Source organism: Quercus robur, chromosome 10, assembly GCF_932294415.1.
Source record: "Quercus robur chromosome 10, dhQueRobu3.1, whole genome shotgun sequence".
Taxonomy (NCBI): Eukaryota; Viridiplantae; Streptophyta; class Magnoliopsida; order Fagales; family Fagaceae; genus Quercus; species Quercus robur.
Window position 1 is genome coordinate 4771385 of NC_065543.1, and position 20696 is coordinate 4792080.

At 33.9% G+C, this 20696-nt stretch overlaps 2 protein-coding genes across 5 annotated transcripts; both read right to left on the reverse strand.

The window, feature by feature from the left end:
• Positions 1-3181: 3181 nt before the first annotated feature.
• Positions 3182-6856, reverse strand: LOC126702982 (disease resistance RPP13-like protein 4). The gene is made up of 2 exons (XM_050401864.1): positions 6615-6856; positions 3182-5432 (listed from the first exon to the last, which is right to left on the reverse strand). The coding sequence occupies exon 2, from the start codon at positions 5428-5430 to the stop codon at positions 3709-3711; it is 1722 nt and encodes a 573-aa protein (XP_050257821.1). The 5' UTR covers positions 5431-5432; positions 6615-6856; the 3' UTR covers positions 3182-3708.
• Positions 6857-8760: 1904 nt separating this feature from the next.
• LOC126701636 (uncharacterized) lies at positions 8761-20497 on the reverse strand. Of its 4 annotated transcripts, none has more exons than XM_050399920.1 (8): positions 20326-20497; positions 17967-18036; positions 17585-17744; positions 16511-16592; positions 15678-15894; positions 13776-13840; positions 11138-11404; positions 8761-9322 (listed from the first exon to the last, which is right to left on the reverse strand). In XM_050399920.1, exons 1-7 carry the CDS (start codon positions 20419-20421, stop codon positions 11150-11152), a joined length of 945 nt encoding a protein of 314 aa, XP_050255877.1. In that variant the 5' UTR covers positions 20422-20497; the 3' UTR covers positions 8761-9322; positions 11138-11149. The 4 variants fall into 4 exon arrangements, with proteins under 4 accessions (XP_050255877.1, XP_050255876.1, XP_050255879.1 ...); XM_050399919.1 differs by lacking the exon at positions 8761-9322 and adding an exon at positions 9533-9804; XM_050399922.1 differs by lacking the exon at positions 8761-9322 and adding an exon at positions 9533-9804 and having other exon boundaries at positions 17585-17741; positions 20326-20441.
• Positions 20498-20696: the final 199 nt, after the last annotated feature.

A 20696-nucleotide genomic window follows, 5' to 3' on the forward strand; every position in this document is an offset into this window, starting at 1 on the left:
ACACACAAAAAAAAAAAGGCAAGGTGTAGCAATTGGGCCTTGGCTCAAGTGGTAGAGGGATGAGTTCTAAGTTCTAATGCAACCAAACTGAAGCTTATCCTTGGAGCAAAGAAGGCTATACAATAAAAACAACAGTTCAATAAAATCCATTAAAACATAGACATTATAGCGTAGGAGTAAATTGAAAGAGAAATAAAATAACCAGACACAAACAACATTTGATATTGTCAATATTTTAAAGAAAAAAAAAAAAAAAACAGTTGAATTCGTAATTTATTGCTGACATTGCTCAAGGCTTCTGCCACACTCCATATGAATCGCATGGGTAGGAAGTGAGATTACCGCATTCGAATCTCTCCAAGAAAATCAAGTTTGGGAATGATTTATGCAGTGCTTCCCAATCCATATTAAATTTATCAAAGTACTTCAGACGTAAAATCTTAACCGTCCACTCATCATTTCCCTTCTGCGTCTGAACTAAAACTTTCAAGTTCTCCTCCTCTGATGTAAAGTTTTTTTAGGCTCTTCAGCTTTCTGTGTATCAACCAATTCGGTGATAATCTGTGAGGCAAGCACTGAAGTTTGAGTTTCTCCATTTTTGTTGGAAGTTCCAGTGTCTCAGGATCTCTCGTTTTCGGTAGACTGAGGATGCGTTTGCTTAGTCTTCTAGTTGGTCTTGATGCTCCAGCGTTTGCCCTTTATTATCTGAGTTCACGGTGCCCGCTGGTTTTGACACAGAATTTTCTTGCTTCATACCTCCATGCTATTCCTAGCTTCCGAAGCAGTTTCCCAATCCTTTCCACGAACGAAGAAGTACCTCGACTTCCAGTCATGAAAAGAGGAAGCTCGGAGTTTGGACTAGGCACTAAGGAATCACCCTAGGTGCCAACTCCTAAAGACAAGATTCCGCCAAGTGCTTAGGTTTGGAGAGTTAGTCGCATTATCATCATGCTACCCAGAGGGGAGAGATTAGGTCATTTTCTTGTTAAATAAACTTGAACTTGTTTGTGATCTATTTGATTATCTTTTTTTTTTTTTTCATATATAGTAAAATCATGAGTAAAATTGTTTACCCCTCACAAATCTACTAATTTTGATATGAATGAACTGTTTATATTATCAATAAATTATAAATAATAATTTAATATCATATGAGTCTATTAATGAACCCACACAATCCAATTTTAAATATATTGACAAGTATACATTTAAAATATACTATTATATATATAGTTGAATTAAGCCTAATACTTCATGAGCTTGTTCACAAATAAATTATTATATTTGAGCTTAACTCGTTTAATAGTCAAGCCTAAAATTAGGCTTGAGTTCAGCTTGTTTGCTAAAAAATTAAACAAAAACAAATCTTTTCTCGAGATATTCAAAAACAACTTGGCTCATTTACAATCCTACCAGTGGGAATTGTTCCCTTCTTGTTGTGGCTATAGTCTTTTTCCTTTGGTTTTGTTTGTAACTTTGTATTTCTCATGCCATAAATGAGACCAAAATGCTTCTATTTATAGGTAAAGATTTTCAGGAAACTTGGTTCCAATATTTATGGATTTGATGACACTTGTGGTGGGTGACGGTGAGGATAGAAAAAAAATTAGAAGGAAGAGAGGGATGGGTACGACAGCTTGGTATGAGAGAGAGTGTAGAGAGGGTCTGTGAAGGAGAGTTGTATGGAGGAGAGAGAAAAATGATAAAAAATGAATAGAATAAAAACTTAAATGAAATTAGATATAGAGTATCGAGTATGATATAAATGTATTTACAAATGAGTTAGGAAAAATAACAAAGCATGTTTTTTTAGACCATACCAAATTTGAGTGAAATTGCATTGAGCTTGATGCTAAGAGCATTCACAATGGGCTTGGTATGTGGCAAATGTAAGGAAAATTTAGCATGTGAGGCCCAAATAGCTCAACAGCTGGACATGGAAACATGTAAAAATGCAAATTTTTTTGCCTAGTGCTACAGTATCGTCCTAGAGCAATTACATTAGGTGGTGTAAACTTGTGCAAAATAGAAAAATGTAGTCTTTTTACACATTTTGGCTCAAAAAACACCCACATCAGTTGGGGTAAAATTGTGCATTTATGCACAATTGCTACAGTAACCGTGCATATATGCACGGCTACTGTAGCATTTGCATATCATATTTTAGTATTTTTTTTCTCTCTCACCCTCTCTTCTTCTCTCTATCCCCTCTGACTCTCACCTCTTTGTTTTCTCAATCAGATCAAAATAGTGAAATACACTCTCAGCTCTCTCTTTCTCTCATCTCATTCTTCTAGCTTCCACGATTGCTGATCGCCACCGATCTCTCGCCGCCGATCAACATCAAACCACACGCCGCCTAATCAAATCGTCGCTGATCACTCTTCCCTCACTCTCCGTTTTTCTCATTTGATCGAGATCAAACCATTGCCGCTGATCAACTCACTGATCAAGATCAAACCATTAATGCTGCACGAAGCCTGATCAAATCGTCGCCGGTCAACTCACTAATTTCTCGTTGTTTGATCAGTGGGTTTCGAGTTGGGTGGGTTTTTGATCTTGGGTTGGTTTGATCTTAAGTGGTTCGCCGATCGGGTAGTGATGATGATGGTGGTTGTGATGGGTTGACGGAGAAGAGGAAGGAAAAAGATTCTCAAAAAAAAAAAAAAAAAAAAAAAAAAAAAAAAAAAAAAGAAGGAAGGAGAAGACAGAGAGGCGGAGATAGAGATAAGGATTGTGTGAAGAAGAAGGGGGTGTATTCAGAGGAAAAAGCATGGTTAGGTGGGACATAATAAAAAAATTGAGGGAAAATATTATTTTAATAAAAAAGTGTGTATAATAGATAAATTGATGTGGGTGTTTTGTAAAAGTGACAGTGTAAAATAAAAAAAAGTAGGTTTTTTGTGTAAAATAAACATAATCTTTTGCACCGACTAATGTAATTGCACTTATAGCTCACTCAAAAATCAAAATGAAAATGAGTAGAAATTAGTGTTGCTCCTCACCCAATATCTGGGACAGTAGTTGGCAACTTTTCTTCACACCTGACAAGATTAGGTTGAGTGCCAGGCTTTTTGAAAACCCAGCCCAGATCCATGCTCAGGCCTAATTGTCACACGGTTCAAAGTTCTTATACAACCAAACTGAATAGCTTATTCTTGGAGTAAAGAAGGCTATGCAATAATAACAACAACAGTTCAATAAAATCCATTAGAACATAAGACATTATTGCGTAGGAAAAAATTGAAAGAGAACTAACCAGACACAAACAACATTTGATATTGTCAATATTTTAAAGAGAGAGAGGAAAAAAAAAACAGTTGAATTCGTAATTTATTGCTGACATTGCTCAAGGCTTCCGCCACACTCCATCTGCATTGCATTGGCCATAAGCAAGACAACGGCATTTGAATTTCTCCAAGAAAATCAATTTTGGGAATGATTTACGCAGTGCTTCCCAGTCCATATTAAATTCATCTAAGTACTTCAAATGTAAAATCTCAACCGTCCACTCTGCATTTCCCATCTGAACTAAATTTTCGAGTTCTCCTCCTCTGATGTAAAGTTTTTTTAGGCTCTTAAGCTTTTCGGGTATCAGCCAATTTGGTGATGCTCTGTGAGGCAAGCACTGAAGTTTGAGTTTCTCCAGTTTTGTTGGAAGCTCCAGTGTCACAGGATCTCTCGTTTTCTGTAGACTGAGGATGCTGTTTAGTCCTCTAGTTGGTCTTGCTGCTCCACTGTCTGCCCTCTATTATCTGAGTTCACAGCGCCCACTGATTTTGGCACAGCATTTTCTTGCTTCATACCCCATGCTATTCCTAGCTTCCGAAGCGCCTCCAACTTGCTTAGAGTGCGTAGCTCTTCTTCTGTGGGGAAATCCCTGCTGCTTGTATTGATGCTCAAATTGCTCAGCCTCTCCAATCCTATCAAATCTTCAAGAGTACATGATCTTCCTCCACTTTTCAAATTACCAATTAGAAACCCCTTAAGGACTTCAAGTTTTGAGAGATGCGCTAGCCCCTTGGGTATGCCATCTAGTAAGTAACATTCTGAAATATCCAAGCGTGTCAGCTGCTTGAGCAAGTCTATCCCATCTGGAAGTTCCTCCAGATTGTGACAAGCTTTGAGATCTAAGATCCTCAAATTTGTTAGCTTGCATACAGATTTGGGAAGCTCATTAATTCTAGATATTCCTTGTAGGCTTAAAAGCCTCAAATATTTCATATTCATCAACCCTTTTAAGAAGTCAATGCTTTCTACTTCAATGTGATGCTCGCCTGAGCTTTGCCACCTTCCCAAATAAAGAACATTGACATTTTTCATCTTTGAAAACCAGTCCACAATGTTGTAATTATTCTCCTTTAGTAATGACTCAAGTCTCCAATCAGGAAAAGGCTCATTAAAATTGAATAGAGTTTGCAGCTTTTCTGGATCAAAGTTACGACTACTTGATAATATCTGCTCCGAAGATCCATCTTCAGCCTTCAATAAAAATAAACTGCTACATAGAGAAGAATTTGCGGTTGGATTCCCATTAAAATCATAATCAAATAACCCAGCATCCTGGGCAAGCATAATAACCACACAGCGCACTCGAGGCTGCATCTTAAACCTGTCTGCAACCAGTTTGGGCCTTTGCTTAACAGGCTCAATAAAGCCCTTCGCCATAAGTTCCATAAGAATCTCATCAGCAACTTCTTCAGTAGCAGGAGAATCCACTAAACGCTCTCCGACCCACCAATCTATCAAAAGCCTCCTCTTTACAACCTCATTCTCCGGAACCACAGCAAAGCACAACAAGCAGTGCTTCAACTTAGTATTAAGCTCTTCAAAAGCTTCCTGCAATTCAGTGAAAACTGAGCTACGTAGAAACTTACGATTCATGTGTAAGATAGGCAATTTTTCATCAACCACACTATTGGACTGTTTCTTCCATGTATATCGACGAACATCAGAACTTGTAGAAGCCATGTCGCTTGGCAATGATGGAATGTGGAACCTCAACTTCATGACATGATTCTCCAGTGCGCTAAGCATGGCTCGAACTTGTTTGGTTGTGAAGGAACCACTAGTAGTTTGCTCAAGTTTATTGATGATGTCATTGACGTCGTGTTCAAAGTTCTTGATTGGTTTTTTAACAAGTTGTTGGAGATGGCGGAAATCGTCTCTGATTTGATTGAGATCTTGTAACTTTTCAGGTTCATTGCACGTAAAAGCATAGTCATTGTTCGGGGCATGACTGTTTCTGTTGTTGAAATTGCTGCTGTCACTACTGCTGCTAGCTCCATTGTTATTGCCGCTACATTTGGGGATAGAGTGCTTGACTTTAGACACATGACTAAGCAAGGTGACATAGGCATCGGTAATGTTCTCAATGGCTGAGGTTTCGTCAGGATTGATTTTAGAAAAGAGTTCCTCATATGAAGACATGGCTAAGTGAACAAAGTGAAATGGAAAGATGTAAAAAGTGAGAGGAGAGCCTAGACACAATAAAATCATAGGAGTCAATATAAGCATCATATAGATATACACAATTGCAGTAGCACGGGTCAAACACATGTTGAATATATTAGTTTATGGACAAAGTTTAGCTACAAACTTGGTTATAGCCTAAAACGCTCCCACTAAAAAACTTAAAATGACTATATATTTTAAAAATCTAACCGTTGGATTGCATGTTTTTCATGTTTTTAACATACATGTCAAATTCCATGACAATCGAATGTTATTTACTATTTGATTCATAAGCTTATTTTTTTATGCATAATTTTAAATTACAAAAACTTGAAATTTAAACATTTGATTGATTACATAGTTATTGATTTTTAATCTTCTAAAAATTTTGCAAGCATGAAAGATATAAAAAGAAAATGTAATTTAATGGTAAATTTGTCAAAATTCGAGTACAATAAAAGAATATTAAATGGAGTTGGAGCCTCAGGTCAAGAGGCATTATAGCTCCTATACCCTAATAGAGTCATTGTAACTAGACAAAATGCTAGCCTTGTAGTCCAGCGGGCCAAACAACGTAATTCTCTTGTATTCTCTCTTCAGCTACTCTCTACAATAGGAGTCCCTTTGGAAACAACTTAGTTATATGAAACTAAAAATTTTTTGCTGAAAAATTGTAAATAAAACTAAAAGTTAACTGGAATAGTAGAGTGAAACTGATAAATAATACCAAAAAATGCAATGAGACGTAACAAAAATAAGGAAAATTAAAAATTAAAAAAAAAAAAAAACTGTCCTTTTTCGGCAATGCGAAACGCAACCCTTGTTTCTTTTATTTCAACAACACATTAACTTCGATTGAAAGCAAATGAAATCTCAATCCATCAACTTAGAAACATATACCCGCAAAAAAATCACAGTCTTGGTCTATGAAAATAAAACCCCACGAATTTAGGAAAAAAACAAAACAAAACAAAACAAAACAAACAAACAAAGGACTTCTAGATAAGCAACGTACGATTTCGACTCTATCATGTAATTTCATAAATTAAAAAAAAAAAAAAAAAACATAGCGTGAAAATAAGAATTTCCGTACTGCCTTGGTTCTCACTTTTCATTGTTTTCAAACACAATTTGTTATCAAAAAGATAAATAAAAATTACCGAGGAGTGAGGAAGGTCTCTGCTCTGAATATCTCTCCAACGGCGTGGATTGGAATATATACGCTTATTTGTCACCTCCCACTTTACCACACAATCACCACGTTATCACAACAGCGACTAAACTTTTCTCATCCATTTCTACCAACCAGCTCTACCACTTCACTCTAGGTCAATTCAAGTCAATGGACACTTTCTTTTTTTTTTGATAAACAAGTCAATGGACACTTGGACAGAGCAGAGCACTGCACTAAACAAAACATTACGGGGTGTTTTGGTTGTTTTATTTAAACAACAGTTTTTGTTGCTTAAATAACACCACACTTATTTTCACAATATTTTTTCACTAACACGTATTTTTACCATATTTAAATAATGTTGCTAGAACAACATTATTAAACGGACCTTAATTCAATAGTTATACTCATAACAATAAAAGAAGCGGAATTGAATAGTTTATTATTATACATTTGTTAGAGCACCGGTATCCCTGATCCCTATTCATAATAGAAGAAGAACACATTTTAGCCGATCAAATAATAATTCACTTTAAAACCTTTTTCCCCCTTTGAAAATATATAGTTGTTATAATAATTGTGTAAATTTATACAGGTTCTATTAATTTTGTATTTAGCTTTTTTATTCTTTCTTTCGATATCATAATGATGAAAAAAGAGAGTGAATGATAATTATTGTATGTAAATAAAAAAAAATTATAAAAATTAAGAAAAAATTACATTTTAATGAAATATAATGTAAAATAGATAATCTGATGTGAAATTTTTTTTTTAAAACGAGTCTATAAAATAGGAAAATAAATTCTTATACTAAAATAGACAACAAAATTTGTATGAACTAATGTGAATGCTCTAAGCTATAAAGGTTCATGTAGCTACACATAATATATATATATATATATATATATTAATTATGTATAAAAATAAAATGCTTAACTTTTGATTTTACTTTCTCCTATTGTGCCATGTAGACAGTTTTTTTTTTTTTTTCCTTCTTTTTGTTTTTTATGTTTTTACTAACGTTTAAAACTTATCTCTTGACCTCTAAAAAAAAAAAAAAAAAAAACTTATCTCTTAATACAATTATACTATTTTGTTTTAGCAAAAAATATTTTCTAGAAAACGTTTATTTTCTAGTGTTTAGTTGGATAGAAAATGCAAATAAACAGAAAGCAATGAATTCGGTAGCCAACGAAAGACAAGCACAATACAACAAAAACCATTTTCCGCTTTTAATGAGCAAAAAATGTTAATATCATTTACTCATCAAATCACCGCAAATAAACTTCATACCACATGTTTTCTAGCATAATATCAAGGTCACAAACAATGCAATTTAATTTTCCAACAAGGAAAAATAAATAAATAAACGTTTTTAAGAAGATGATTCATTTTTAAAAAACATTTTGTCGCGTCCATCAATTTACTGATCCTTCAGTCTCATCCATCCCTTTCCTAGTTTCGGCTTTCCCATTAAGATATGGCTCAATATATTATCGGGTACTAATAATTACTCTATGGCTGGACCCTTGAGCTGTCATAACTTAGAATTCAAAATGAAGGTAAATAGGTGAGTTCTAGTTAGCTGAATTAATAGTCTCTGATGGTTGAATAAGAGATCTGAGATTCAATCCTCGCCTATACTAAAAACCATTTGATGTCTTTGTTTGATAATAAAAAACTATCATCAGAAGCGCACACAATAGATTGGAAGTCTCTCTAAAAAAAAAAATTTATAGTAAATGGCTGCATATCCACTTTCATTTCTCTCTCATTTCATGACTACTATCTGTTTGTTTCGCTGTAAAATATTTTTTAGAATTCATTCAATTTATATTCCGTTCGGTGAAAAAATGTTTGTTTTTTTCTTTTTGGAAAAACGTTTTCTATATTTTCTATGGTTTAGTATGACAGATAAATTGAATAAACAAAAAAAGTTACAAAATTAAGAATAGAGGAAACTTACAAATTACAATGTTGTTAAATTAGTAAGATGTCCAAGTTCCTTTGGAAGCTCCCTTGATAATTCATTAACCCCAGCATTTGATAAAAATACTATTATTTTCTCAATTTTTTTTCTAATAATAGTAATTGCAATTAATTAAAAATAATTGTACTACAATTTTGGATCATAGTTTAAGCATACGGGTACGCACTCTCCTACCATTATGAGGGGGAAAAAAATCAATACAAAGAATATAAAAATTTACAAACTAGAGGGTCCACAAAATAGGAAAATTATTAGGTACTTTCGGAGTATCATAAATGCGTACTCCCTCCTCTCACATAAATGGTGGGTCCCACCATGAATTTAATTAGTGGGACCCACCATTCATATGAGAGAATGGAGCATGCATTTATGGTATTCCCGGGGTACATAATAATTTCCCCACAAAATAAAATATTGACAAAACCAGAATTTATTCTCTCATCCGAGAAAGTTCTTGCCTCTCAAGCGTTCTTTTCCTCCAAATATTCCACATAATGCACGAAGGAGCCACATTCCACCCCTTATTCCAATATGAGTTTAGTTTTCTTCTTCAACATTGAAGCATATCAGTATGATACAATGTTCTCAGCATCGCCCATCCCACTCCAAACATCACAATGTTCTATAGTAGAACTTGAATGTATAAATAGCACTTGCTATCAATAACAGGGATACTTTTGTTGCTTCTTCCACATCTTCAACTTCTGCATTAAAAAATTATGAGTAAACTACGTATTTGGTCCCTATCTTTTATAGCAGATTTTAATTTAGTCTATAATCTTTCAATTGTGTCAAGTAGGTCCTTAACCTTTCAATGTCGTGTTAATTTAGTCCTTACCATTATCTATTGGATGGAAAGTCTGACGTGTCAAACAGTATAAAAAAAAAATTGCCACATCATCTGCCACTTGGACTAACATGTCAACAATTTTAATTTTATTTTATTTTATAAAATGTCAGCATAATTTAAAAAAAAAAAAAAAAAAACAAACAAACAAACAACAACAACAACAACAATTTCTTCACGTGTCTTTAAGGTCCCAGCTTTTATGATTGCACCATCTTCTCTAATGATGAGGTAGGAACCTGCAAAATTACCTTGCCGCAGTGACGAAGAGAGGATCCCAAACCACAGATTCATCAAGGGGTAACCTAGAAACTACTAGTTCTCCAATAACCCTCTGCCCTGCAATTTAAAGACGAGTTCTTTATCTTATCTTCCTTAAACAATAAATCATATAGAAAAAAGAAATCTGGAGATTAGCATTCATGAGTTCTAGAACTGAAGGCCAACAACCTGAAGATGGCCACTTAAACCAAATCAATCAGCTAGGATAGGGGAAAATAAAAGTCTTGGGATCTTAATCACCCACGTACATATATATTGGGTGTTTGAGTGCGTGTATATATCAGTGTGTGTCTAGTTCATAACCTTTAGAGCCATATGAAAAGCATTGTTAAACTTATGGTCACATCCTATGAAAATCATTTTTCATGTCTTAGATTAATATTTTGTTAAGGAAGATTGCAAAGAATGTTCCCCCAAAATAAGTGAAATCCCAATTTCAAGTGTAAAGATGCAACTTTTACTTTTAAATAAAATGATTCTGCATAATTGTAGATTAATGCTGCCATCAAATAAACTTTATCAAATCAAACAGAAATTTATAAGATTGGAGAATTAAAGACCATTTCTCCGAGCTGTAGCTATTTCTTCCATAGCATCAATGCTCATTACATTACACGAACTGTCGTCAAATCATCAAGGAGAATTTCTCCAATGATATTCATGGAATAAATTTTAAGGAAACAAACATGATAAATAAAACAGATCAACTGCTTTATTCATTAGTCTGACCACAGCATATGAAGAAATCACAGACAAGGGAAAAAGCCCAGTGTGTCCATGTCCATGGGTGTGTGACCGTCCCTGTTTAATGAAAGGAAAGAGAAGGAATTTTGGATTTTAGAGAGAGTGTTTTATATGGGTTTGTGACTGTCCCTGTTTAATGAAATAAGCAAAATTCTGAATCAAACTAAAAAGATTTGATTTGGGTTTTCTAAAAAAAACTTACTGTGTTCTCTAAAAAAAAATGATACATTAGTCCAAGTTGCAGTTGATGTGGCAATTTTTTTTTTTTTTTTTCTATATTTAGACCGTTTGACACATCAAACTTTTCCATCCAAGAGATAACGGCAGGGACTAAATTGACACGGCATTGAAAAGTTAGGGACCAAATTGACACAATTGAAAAGTTAGGGACTAAATTGAAATATAATGTAAAGGATAAGGACCAAATATGTAATTTACCCAAAAATTATCAATTAAATAATTTCAAGTTAACCACTTGAACTAATGAGTACAACTGACATATGTAGCCCTATTTTATCAAAAAAAGACATGTAACCATATCATCAAACAAGTTGAGGGGTTTAAGCAAATAAAGGTTATGAGACTATTGACAAGAAAAAATAATTTGCCTGTAAGCTATAATGCTATATGAACTTAGAGTGCTTACCAAGATCAGCTTCTACCATGTAAATGCAGGTAACACATATGAAGGATATGCATCATATTTGGATGCAAGAGCTTGCACAGAAGATACGTCTGCAGCTTCTCCAAAACCAACAAGTCCAAGTTCGTTTGCATGGATCCCACCAGTGATAAAAGCTGACTGGATTCCAGCAGCATTTGCACCCTTGATGTCATGATGGAGAGAGTCACCCACAGCAATAGAATCAGAAACATCCACATCAGCCATGGCCATAGCTGCTTCGTAGATTATCTGAAACAGTTGTCAAATGGTATAAAACTAGACTCTGGGAAGCATACAGGAAGGATGTATATCTAGTTGAAATAAATACAATGAAGCGAACAAGGGTTGTATCACAAACACTATAGTCAAGAGAAAGATAGAGAGATCATGTCCCATCTTTCAGAGTGACAGTTTCTCAGCTTGAAGATCAAACATCTATACATATCACAACCAAATAATTGATAAAGCATGTAGGATTATTAGAAGAAATAGAAATACCAGAACAAGATTCATATATATATATATATATATATATGTATGTATGTATGTATGTACATATATATATATATATATATATATATATAAGAATAGCTTATTGATAAGAGAATACTTCATGATCCTGGGTGCACCATAGTGCTCACCATGTGGCTGACACCGTACCATAGTGATGAGTTTAGGGCCATAACAAGTTTCGAAGAATTATTTGATATGTGCTGTGTAAGAATGCTTATATGGATATGATTTTCAACCAGTGTTTTGATGAGAAGTTTCAAAAGATGATTTGGCAAAGTGTGTGAAAATTTCTTCAGATATAGGCGGATAGTAGAAAGTAAAAACTGTTCCATTGACCTTTTATATTATGAGACACATAGCTGATTGTTTGTTATAATAGTTGTAATTCATAAATCAACTTATATGTGTCAAAATAATTATAAATTTCGTTAAAAAAAAAATATCTATGAACAATATGATCTAACTTGAAATTTTGAAAATTTCTTGCTTAGTTATTTAAAGAGTATGTAATGCTAACACATTAAACTAGTTGCTAAACCATGCATGCACAGAAAATTTTATTGAAAATAATTATGAATCATATGTATATAAATCTATATATATATATATATATCAATCAATAATATATCAATCAATAAGATGCCAAATCAGAGAATTTGTGAAAATATGCAATGTAATTAAATTAAAATTTGTTTAGATAAGAGTAAATGTAATTTAATTAGAATTTGTTTAGTGTTGGGTTGTTTTATTATAATTAAATAGTGACTTTTAATTGTTTTAACTAACAACAACAACAAGCCTTAATCCCAAATTTTTGGGATTAGTTGTTGAGGAGATTAGTTAGGGTCAGGTACATGTATTCTTTTTCTCCATATTCTATCTAAAGTCATATTTTCTGTTACTTCCTTAATTGATAAGTCCTTTTTAATTACTTTTACTAATGTTATTTTGGGTCATCCTCTACCTTTTTCAATTCCCTCAACTTGGATTACTCACTCTTTTTTACTAGTGCATTAATCGCTCTCATTTGAACATGACCAAACTATCTCAAGCGACCCTCTCATCTTTTCATCGATAGGAGCTACCTCTATCTTTAAGCGGATTTCCTCATTTCAAATCTTGTGTACATTCATTTATCCATCTTATCATTCTCATTTCAGCTACACTCATTTTATGAATATGTTGTTTCTTAACAACCCATCATTTAGTACCATAGAGCATAACTAGTCATATAGCAATCTTATAAAATTTTCCCTTTAAGCTCTTATGTTATGATTCACATCCTCTTCAATCTCTCCACCTCTATGAATTACTTATCCAAGATATCAAAAGCTCTCACTCTTTAGTATCTCTGGGCCATCAAGTTTTACCATCCATTACTTTTACTACACTTACATTCCATGTACTCTGTTTTATTCCTACTAATTGAAAGCCTTTAGATTCTAGAGTGTCTCTCCAAATTTCCAACTTGGCATTAACTCCACTACTAATTTCATTCACTAAAACTATATCGTCTGCAAAAAAAAACATAAACCAAGGGACCTCTTGAATCGTAGTGAGCTCATCTAATTTAGACATGGAAAAAAAATCAAATTAACATATACACATACACAATATATTAAAAATACATATTTAGAGATATATCAATAAATAAAAATCCAAATCAAGAAAATTTGTAGAAAATATGCAACTTTACTAATTTTTAAAAAGTTTCAAAAAGACCTAACGCAATTTAATCAAAATTTGTTTAGTGTTTAGTTGTTTTATTCAAATAAAAGAGTTCTAATTGGTTTTAACGAACATGTAACAAAAATTGAAATTAAACAAGATAAATTAAAAGCTTATTTGGCAACAGAAGAAAGAGTCAACCAATAAGTCAAAAACTTCATTTTATTTATATTGTATAGATTATATCATAAGCAAAGGATGAGACAAGGAACTACACATTGCAAGCTCAGTTATCAACAGCACCTGTTTATACTTGCATGCTACCTAGAACAAGGGTGTCACTGTCTGGGTGCATATGAGCACACAACGTGATAAAGTACATGATGCTTTCTTTTTATTGGTAAATGATGATGACAAAGAAAATATGTGATGAGATCACCTTATCAGGCTTCCCCATCCATTTCACTTCACCACCAAGCTTTTCATATTTGGCCGCCAGTGTACCTATTAATATTAAATCACCAAACGGTAAACCCAATAGATCTGAAAGCTATAAGACAAATAAATTACAAAAAAATTGATTTACCAAAAAGGAAGACAAAAATATCATAGAAATTCAATATTTGGTTCAACTGAGTAGAATTTAGTAGTAATAGACCGTGTGACCTAAATCAACCTTTTTTTTTTTTTTTTGATAGGTGTGACCCAAGTCAACCTTTAATAGTAATTCAAAAAATTTACAAAAGACTTGATTCTGATGCAACTAAATAAATTTCACAAAGAGCTAAACTGCTGGACTAAATATGGAATTCTAAGAAGCACTAAGAGCAATAAGCACTATAAGTTGTCGAGAGACATTAAAGTTCACTGAACATAGATTTTATAAAAGTCCAAATCAGCTAGTGCAGACCAAAGCAGGCCGTGAATGCTTCAAAGAAACTCCATTTGCGAACAAAATGCTTCAAAGAGTTTTGGGGGGCTATGGTTCCAACAGAAAGTGTGATGGAGGAAAAGTATGGCCTGATGCCTATCATCAGACCTTTATTGAAGCATTGTGTAGGTAAAGGTAAGACCATTTTCCACTGGCTGGTTAACTCGCATCTGGGCCTTTGTGCCTAATATATAGTCATAGGGTCACATATGATGCTGGAGGCGGCTTGAATGCAAATGTAGCTGGTGCCATATAAAATGAAAAACTGGGTTTGGTTGCATGCATAACTTACCAATCAAAAAAAAAAACCTGGGTACAGCCACAAGTTAGATCAGTTGAGCTAGTTGGGAAAAAAAAAGTCAGCTACACACAGTCAGTTCATTAATGAAGATTGTGTTTCTAGGCTGCATATAAGATAGGAACACAACTGCAGAAACCTGGGAAACTATTAGGCAAAAGCTACTTCTTGTTGACCAGTGGAACATTGTTTGATTTCCAAAAGCTATTCCAAAGTTTGCTTTTAAAAGCTGCTTCACTGTTAAGAACAGGTTACTAACAAGGGACAGATTAGCCTAATGGGGTTACTCTGGAGATATGTTATGCTTGTTTTGCAGAAATAAATACTGAATGTAGAGAGAATCTATATCTTGATTGCTCCTTTTGTTGGAGATTGTGGCTAGCAGTACTTGTGAAATGCTTGATCAACAGGCAAGCTCAAATCTGGGAAGAAGAATTTAAGTGGGTAATGAGTAAATTGAAAGGAATTAGTTTGTCATTTTGATGAAATTGGCCAATGCATTAGAGGTGAGAACAGTTATATAAATGAGCAATAAGGGCGTTCAAGAAACTGAAGAATGATCCTTGTGGACAATTTACACAAGAAAGCTTCAATAAAAATTATCCTGATTATGACTCCGTAAAAGAAACTAAATCAATTATTTTAAGGCATTAAGCAATGTAATTCAAAAGGTTTCAATGAAAAGGTAATGGTTAGTACGCTTGGAGTATAATGTGGGCTACACTTGCTTTTATTAATGCTTCAACTCAACACTTCTGTTGTATTCTTTCCAAAGTTCACTCCCCCCAAAAGAATTAGTATGCAACTCTAAATGAGGCATCCACCGCAATAAAATAAGAGACCATCAGTTGGACCTAAGATGTAGAACTTTCCCCTTTTCTATTTGCAAGATTTAAATCTAAGACCTACTCCAGCCCTACTCGACTAATTACAAAAGATTGTAGCTATAATACATGTGGCCAACCCTAACTAAACTGTCCAGGGTCCATAATCAACCCTATAAAATTTGGGACTAAGTTTTGGCTGTTGTTATTGTGGCTGTAATGTATTTAATTATTACATTGTAGATACTGTACCCAAAAGAGTCAAAAGACTAAATTAAACATTTTTACCAGGCATTACACGCATAGCTCTCGCCTCAACAGTCACAAAATCGGGATTAGCCACCACCATTGGAATTCTTTTAGCAGCACAATGCTCCAATGTTTTCTCAAGGCCCTCAAGTTTCGTGGGAATTGCAGTACCAGAAGGAGTCCCCATGGCTTCAGTGCCATGCACCAAAACAAATTCAGCTTCTCCAACATCCTCTACAACTTGTAAGTCTAGGCCCTACAACAAGAGTTCGGATGCCAGATCATTTTATCAAATGTTCCTCAGCAAACTTCAAGAGAAATTCTCATGAATAATTAGTATGATTGCTAAGCACAGTGATTCTTCATGCAAATCTCTTTCCCAGGTTTTGTTTATCACCCAAATGAACCTCATAAAAAAACGTGGCTCAGTGAAATGACAAAAGTAAGAAGAGAATAGGTGACAATAAGATTTTATGATGAGTTTTACCAATTCCATAACCTTCTACTTAATGCCTAAGTTTAGTTGGACACTGCCTGAGAATGAGAGAAAAGAGATCATCTTGAGTAATCAGCCTGCTTTATTCAGACTTTTAAACAGGAATCTAGTAATACCCAGTTCCAAGAGACCATAGATTTCTTTTATGTGAGTAGTAAAAGATTTATAACCTTATAAATCATAGATCGTTCTCAACAAACTGCCTCTCTGCAAAGAGTTTACTCAACAAAACCAGTGATTCAAGAATAGTGAGTTTTGATAGCGTGTCGGTCATGTTAATAACATAAATCAAAAGGATGGAAAGAGAAGAAGGGTTCCAATAAAAGCAAAGGAACAAAAAAACATATGGATATAAACAACTGCGCATAGAGCATACCTCAAGAGATATAGCACCCCGGTCACTCCATGTCATATGGATGCAAGATCTTCCAAGAGAAGCAAACCAAGAATCATCTCTCCTATTTAAAGAAAATTCCATGAAACAATAAGCCATAATAACTCCAGTATACATTACTTACAAAAAGGCATAATACAACATAATGTGGATAAGTAAACAAGTAGACCAAGAAGATACAATCATGTACATAGAAGACCATCAAATGCACGAACAAGAAGCGTTTTGATTTAAGTTGAAGATATTGCAAGAAAATAAAGGATTGAGGCCGAGAAAAATAGACATACTGCAGTTACTCAAATTAGAGTTGCACATGATCTAATACAAACAAATTCAATTCAATTCTGTCCCATGTAGACTAAGAAATCTTATATTCACCAGATCAATTATTTATCTCCAGTCATCAACAACAACTAGCTGAGGGAAACTCATTCATTTACAAAGAATGTTATTTGTCCAACAAAGCTGCATAGATTTTAAAAATGTTGTAAGGCTCTAATGACTCCTTGCATCACTTAAGTGTCTATGCAAGCACCTGGCTCACCTTTGACAGCTCGAAATAGACACAATTTAATATAGGTATCATGTTTAACCTTATTAAAGAAAGCATCATAACCACATATAAACTATTCATGCCTGAAGCCTCTAGTTAATATAAATGCTAATGGAAAAATGAAGAAATAACAAAACCTGTACAATATATTTGAAAAACATAATTACATGAATGTTTGCAAATATTTATAAACTATGGATGAAACAAAAATCAAGCCAAATCATAACATAAATAAGTTTCTACAAATGTTACAGATGCATATCATCCCCTTCTTTGCCATGTGTCCGGATACCAAACATCACAATCTTAATAGGAACTAAGTATAACATATTGTTGAGCTCAAAAAAGGATACAAGTTAAATGGAGTTTATCCATATTACTTGAGCAACAGCAAAGAGTTGATTGGACTGATCAGTTCATCATGAAAACAGCAAAGAAAATGGAATGAAACTCGAAAGCATCAGTGATTAGGGCCACTAGTCATAGAAGATATGGTGGTTAACCTTTGCAAGTATTGATGTGTTAATTCTCCACTGGTAATGGCTCCTACAAAGAGAGAGGGATCAAAACCAAGGCTCTTCATCTTTTCCATAGTGGTTGATGCACGTCTTGAGGAGTTACTTATAATCACCATCTTGCTTCCAGTCATTGCTAACTTTTCTACTATCAGACAAAACAAACATAAACTATATCACATCAGAAACAATTATGGTCTCAACTACAAACAGCAGACCCAAATCCAAATAGAGGAGATGAAAACATTGCCAAGAGCCTCATAGATCAACTGATTAGCATCTCATGGTTTTCCAACAAAGACATCTAAGGTTCAAATCCCCCCACCCCCAACTATCAAACAAAAATAAAGAGAGAGAGATGAAAACATACAAGTTAAAATTGCACCAGGATAAGGTTTTTTGCCATCGTGAAGTACTCCAAATTGATCTAAGAACCATGCCTGCACACATATTACCAAAATGCTAAAAGCATCTTATATTTGTATATTTAACATGAACACATAGTCACATACATATGAATATATCACAATACACAATCCTAAATATACACACATACAAATATGCTTGTTTATGTGTACGTACCAACATGGATGATCATTGGAGGAGGAATAGCTAAGAATAGTAACTCTGACAATTCTCAAAAGAAGTCAGTTCCCCAGGAAAGGAGGGAAGGATTATCAATTGTAACTTTGCAGGATTATGTGGATGTTGCTCTAAGAAGTAGCAAGATTGGTTGTGATTGTAGGGAAAGCTCTTATGACCCGGGATCATGTGTTGGATAAATTGTTATTTGAGTTGTGTTAATTGAATTATTTGAATTTTGGCTAAGTTATCTATGTGCTCGTCTTTAGGAATAGTGATAGGTATTATCAGCTTGTTTTCAAATGTAATTGTTATCATCAGCTTGTAACTCCTCTTGTATTTAAGAGGTAAGATGAATAATAAAATCAAGCAGAATTAAACCCAAAAAAGGTCTAACTTTCTCTCACCTTTAGAAGATTGGCCATCTCAAACTGAATACACTAAATTTATTTTCTAGTTCACATCAGAAGCAAGTGGTTACTAATGACGGCACTAAAAGGGGCTTCAGTAAGAGAACTACCTCTTGCTCTAGACCCATTGTTGAAATGAGTGCACTGGTATGGAACATCAGGGTTCTAAATGACCTGTGAAGCAGAAAAGGAGGTGAAATGTACTGTTGGTAGGAGTTTGTCTTTAGACTTTTAGAAACAAAGGTAAAACTAGTTAAAACCCTCAAAATAAAGAAAGCTATCGTTTTTTTTTTTTTTGGGGGGGTGGGGGGGGGGGATAAGTAATGAAAATTTTATTCAAAGTCCAAAAAAGGAGCCACCCAAGTATGCAGGAAGTATACAGCAAGGGACCAAAAAAATCAAATACACAAATTACAAGCATCAATCAAATCATAAACCAAAAAAATAGAATGACTTCCTATGATAGACATCCAATCCGATAGTGTTTTAAAGAAAAAAAGTTTTAAGTTAGCTACTATCCTTTCAAAGTCCTCAAAGAATGCTATTATTCCTGGTTGAATTTTCCATTTCTGCTATGGCTTGGATGATTTGGATAGGATCTGGTTGTGTTGGAGCACTCACTTGGTACGGGTCAAGGTCATCTATCAAAATGATAAACTATTGCATTGAGAGGTTTATGTTTAGGCTTGCAAATGGTGGTTTGGCACATTTGTTTAGGCTAGTAATCATGATTTGGTAAGAAGAACTATCTAGAAGGATATGGAGCATATCAAAACCTGGTTGGGGATAGACTATGAAGCACAGACACTTCATTTAGGGTGCCATACCTATGTTGGACATGGGGCACGCCTGGGAAACTTTTGCATGTGTGTCCCAACCATGTCCTTTAAAAAATAAAAATTGCGGGACATGGGAACAAGAGGAATCGAATTCCCTTTCGTCTTTCACAAAACAAAGAGAGCATTCATGCTCAAACAGTAATAGTGCATTTGAAAATGAATAAATATTCTTATTCTAGGTTTGTATTCTTTTTTCTTTCTTTTTTTTTTTTTTTTGGTTTTTGAAATGGTTAGAAATCCCCTATTCACTACTCAAACCCTTCCCCTCCCCCTTAATCCCTAGTACTAGTTTGTATTCTAATTTCTAAACAAGTAAAAATCCTTTTATAGTCATGAACTCACTTTATTATCCATTATTTTTCTTAAAACGATATATATTAAACATTATATGACAAACAAATGCTTAAAAATATATAAAAAATATAAATAAAAATATATTTAATAAACGTGCCCCACCATAACCATGTCCTATTTTTTCAAAAAATACCATGTCGTTGTGTCATACCTGTACCCATATCCATGTCCGTGCTTCCTAGGGGACAGATCATGGCTTCTAATTGAGGATTTTAATGTTGTTAAGAGCCCCTATGGGAAAAATCAGTAGGGAGAAAGCCTAAATCATTTCAAAAAAGAGTAAAGCTTTCATTTCCAAGAAATTGGACACAGTTTTAGACAACACTGCTTGATTTGAAAACAATAATCAAGCAAAGTGGAATTCATAATGCCTAGAACATCTAATCATAGTCCTAATAGCTTTATAAACTAAGCTTGGCTTCACCCAATACACAGTCAAATGCTTTTTTTTTTTTCTTAACAACTTTGTATGTTGTAAATTTGTAGAATGCAAAAAATTGTGTAATTTGTGTTTTCAAATAATATTGGGTTTGGTTTGGGTTACCTTGAAACGACGCGTTTCGGCGAGGTGTTGAAGGCCGGTGAAGGTCTGAAAGATCTGAGCCTCTTCGGACGGAACAGAGCATCTGGCTGCCATCATTCTTTCTTCTTCTTCTTTTCTCAGTCTCTGTATCTACTGTTTATCTACTCTTAAATAAGAGACAAGCCATTGAGAAAAATGTTCACTATTCTATATTATATTACATTGAGTGAATCTAATTTTTTTTTATTTTAAATACAAATCGGTTTTTGGTCGGAATTAAATTTAAAGTGAATAAGATATTAAAAATACTAAAGAAATTATACAAATTTTTTAAAATTTTAAATCTTTTTTAAAAGAAAAATATTTTAAAATTGACTTACAAAATATTTGCA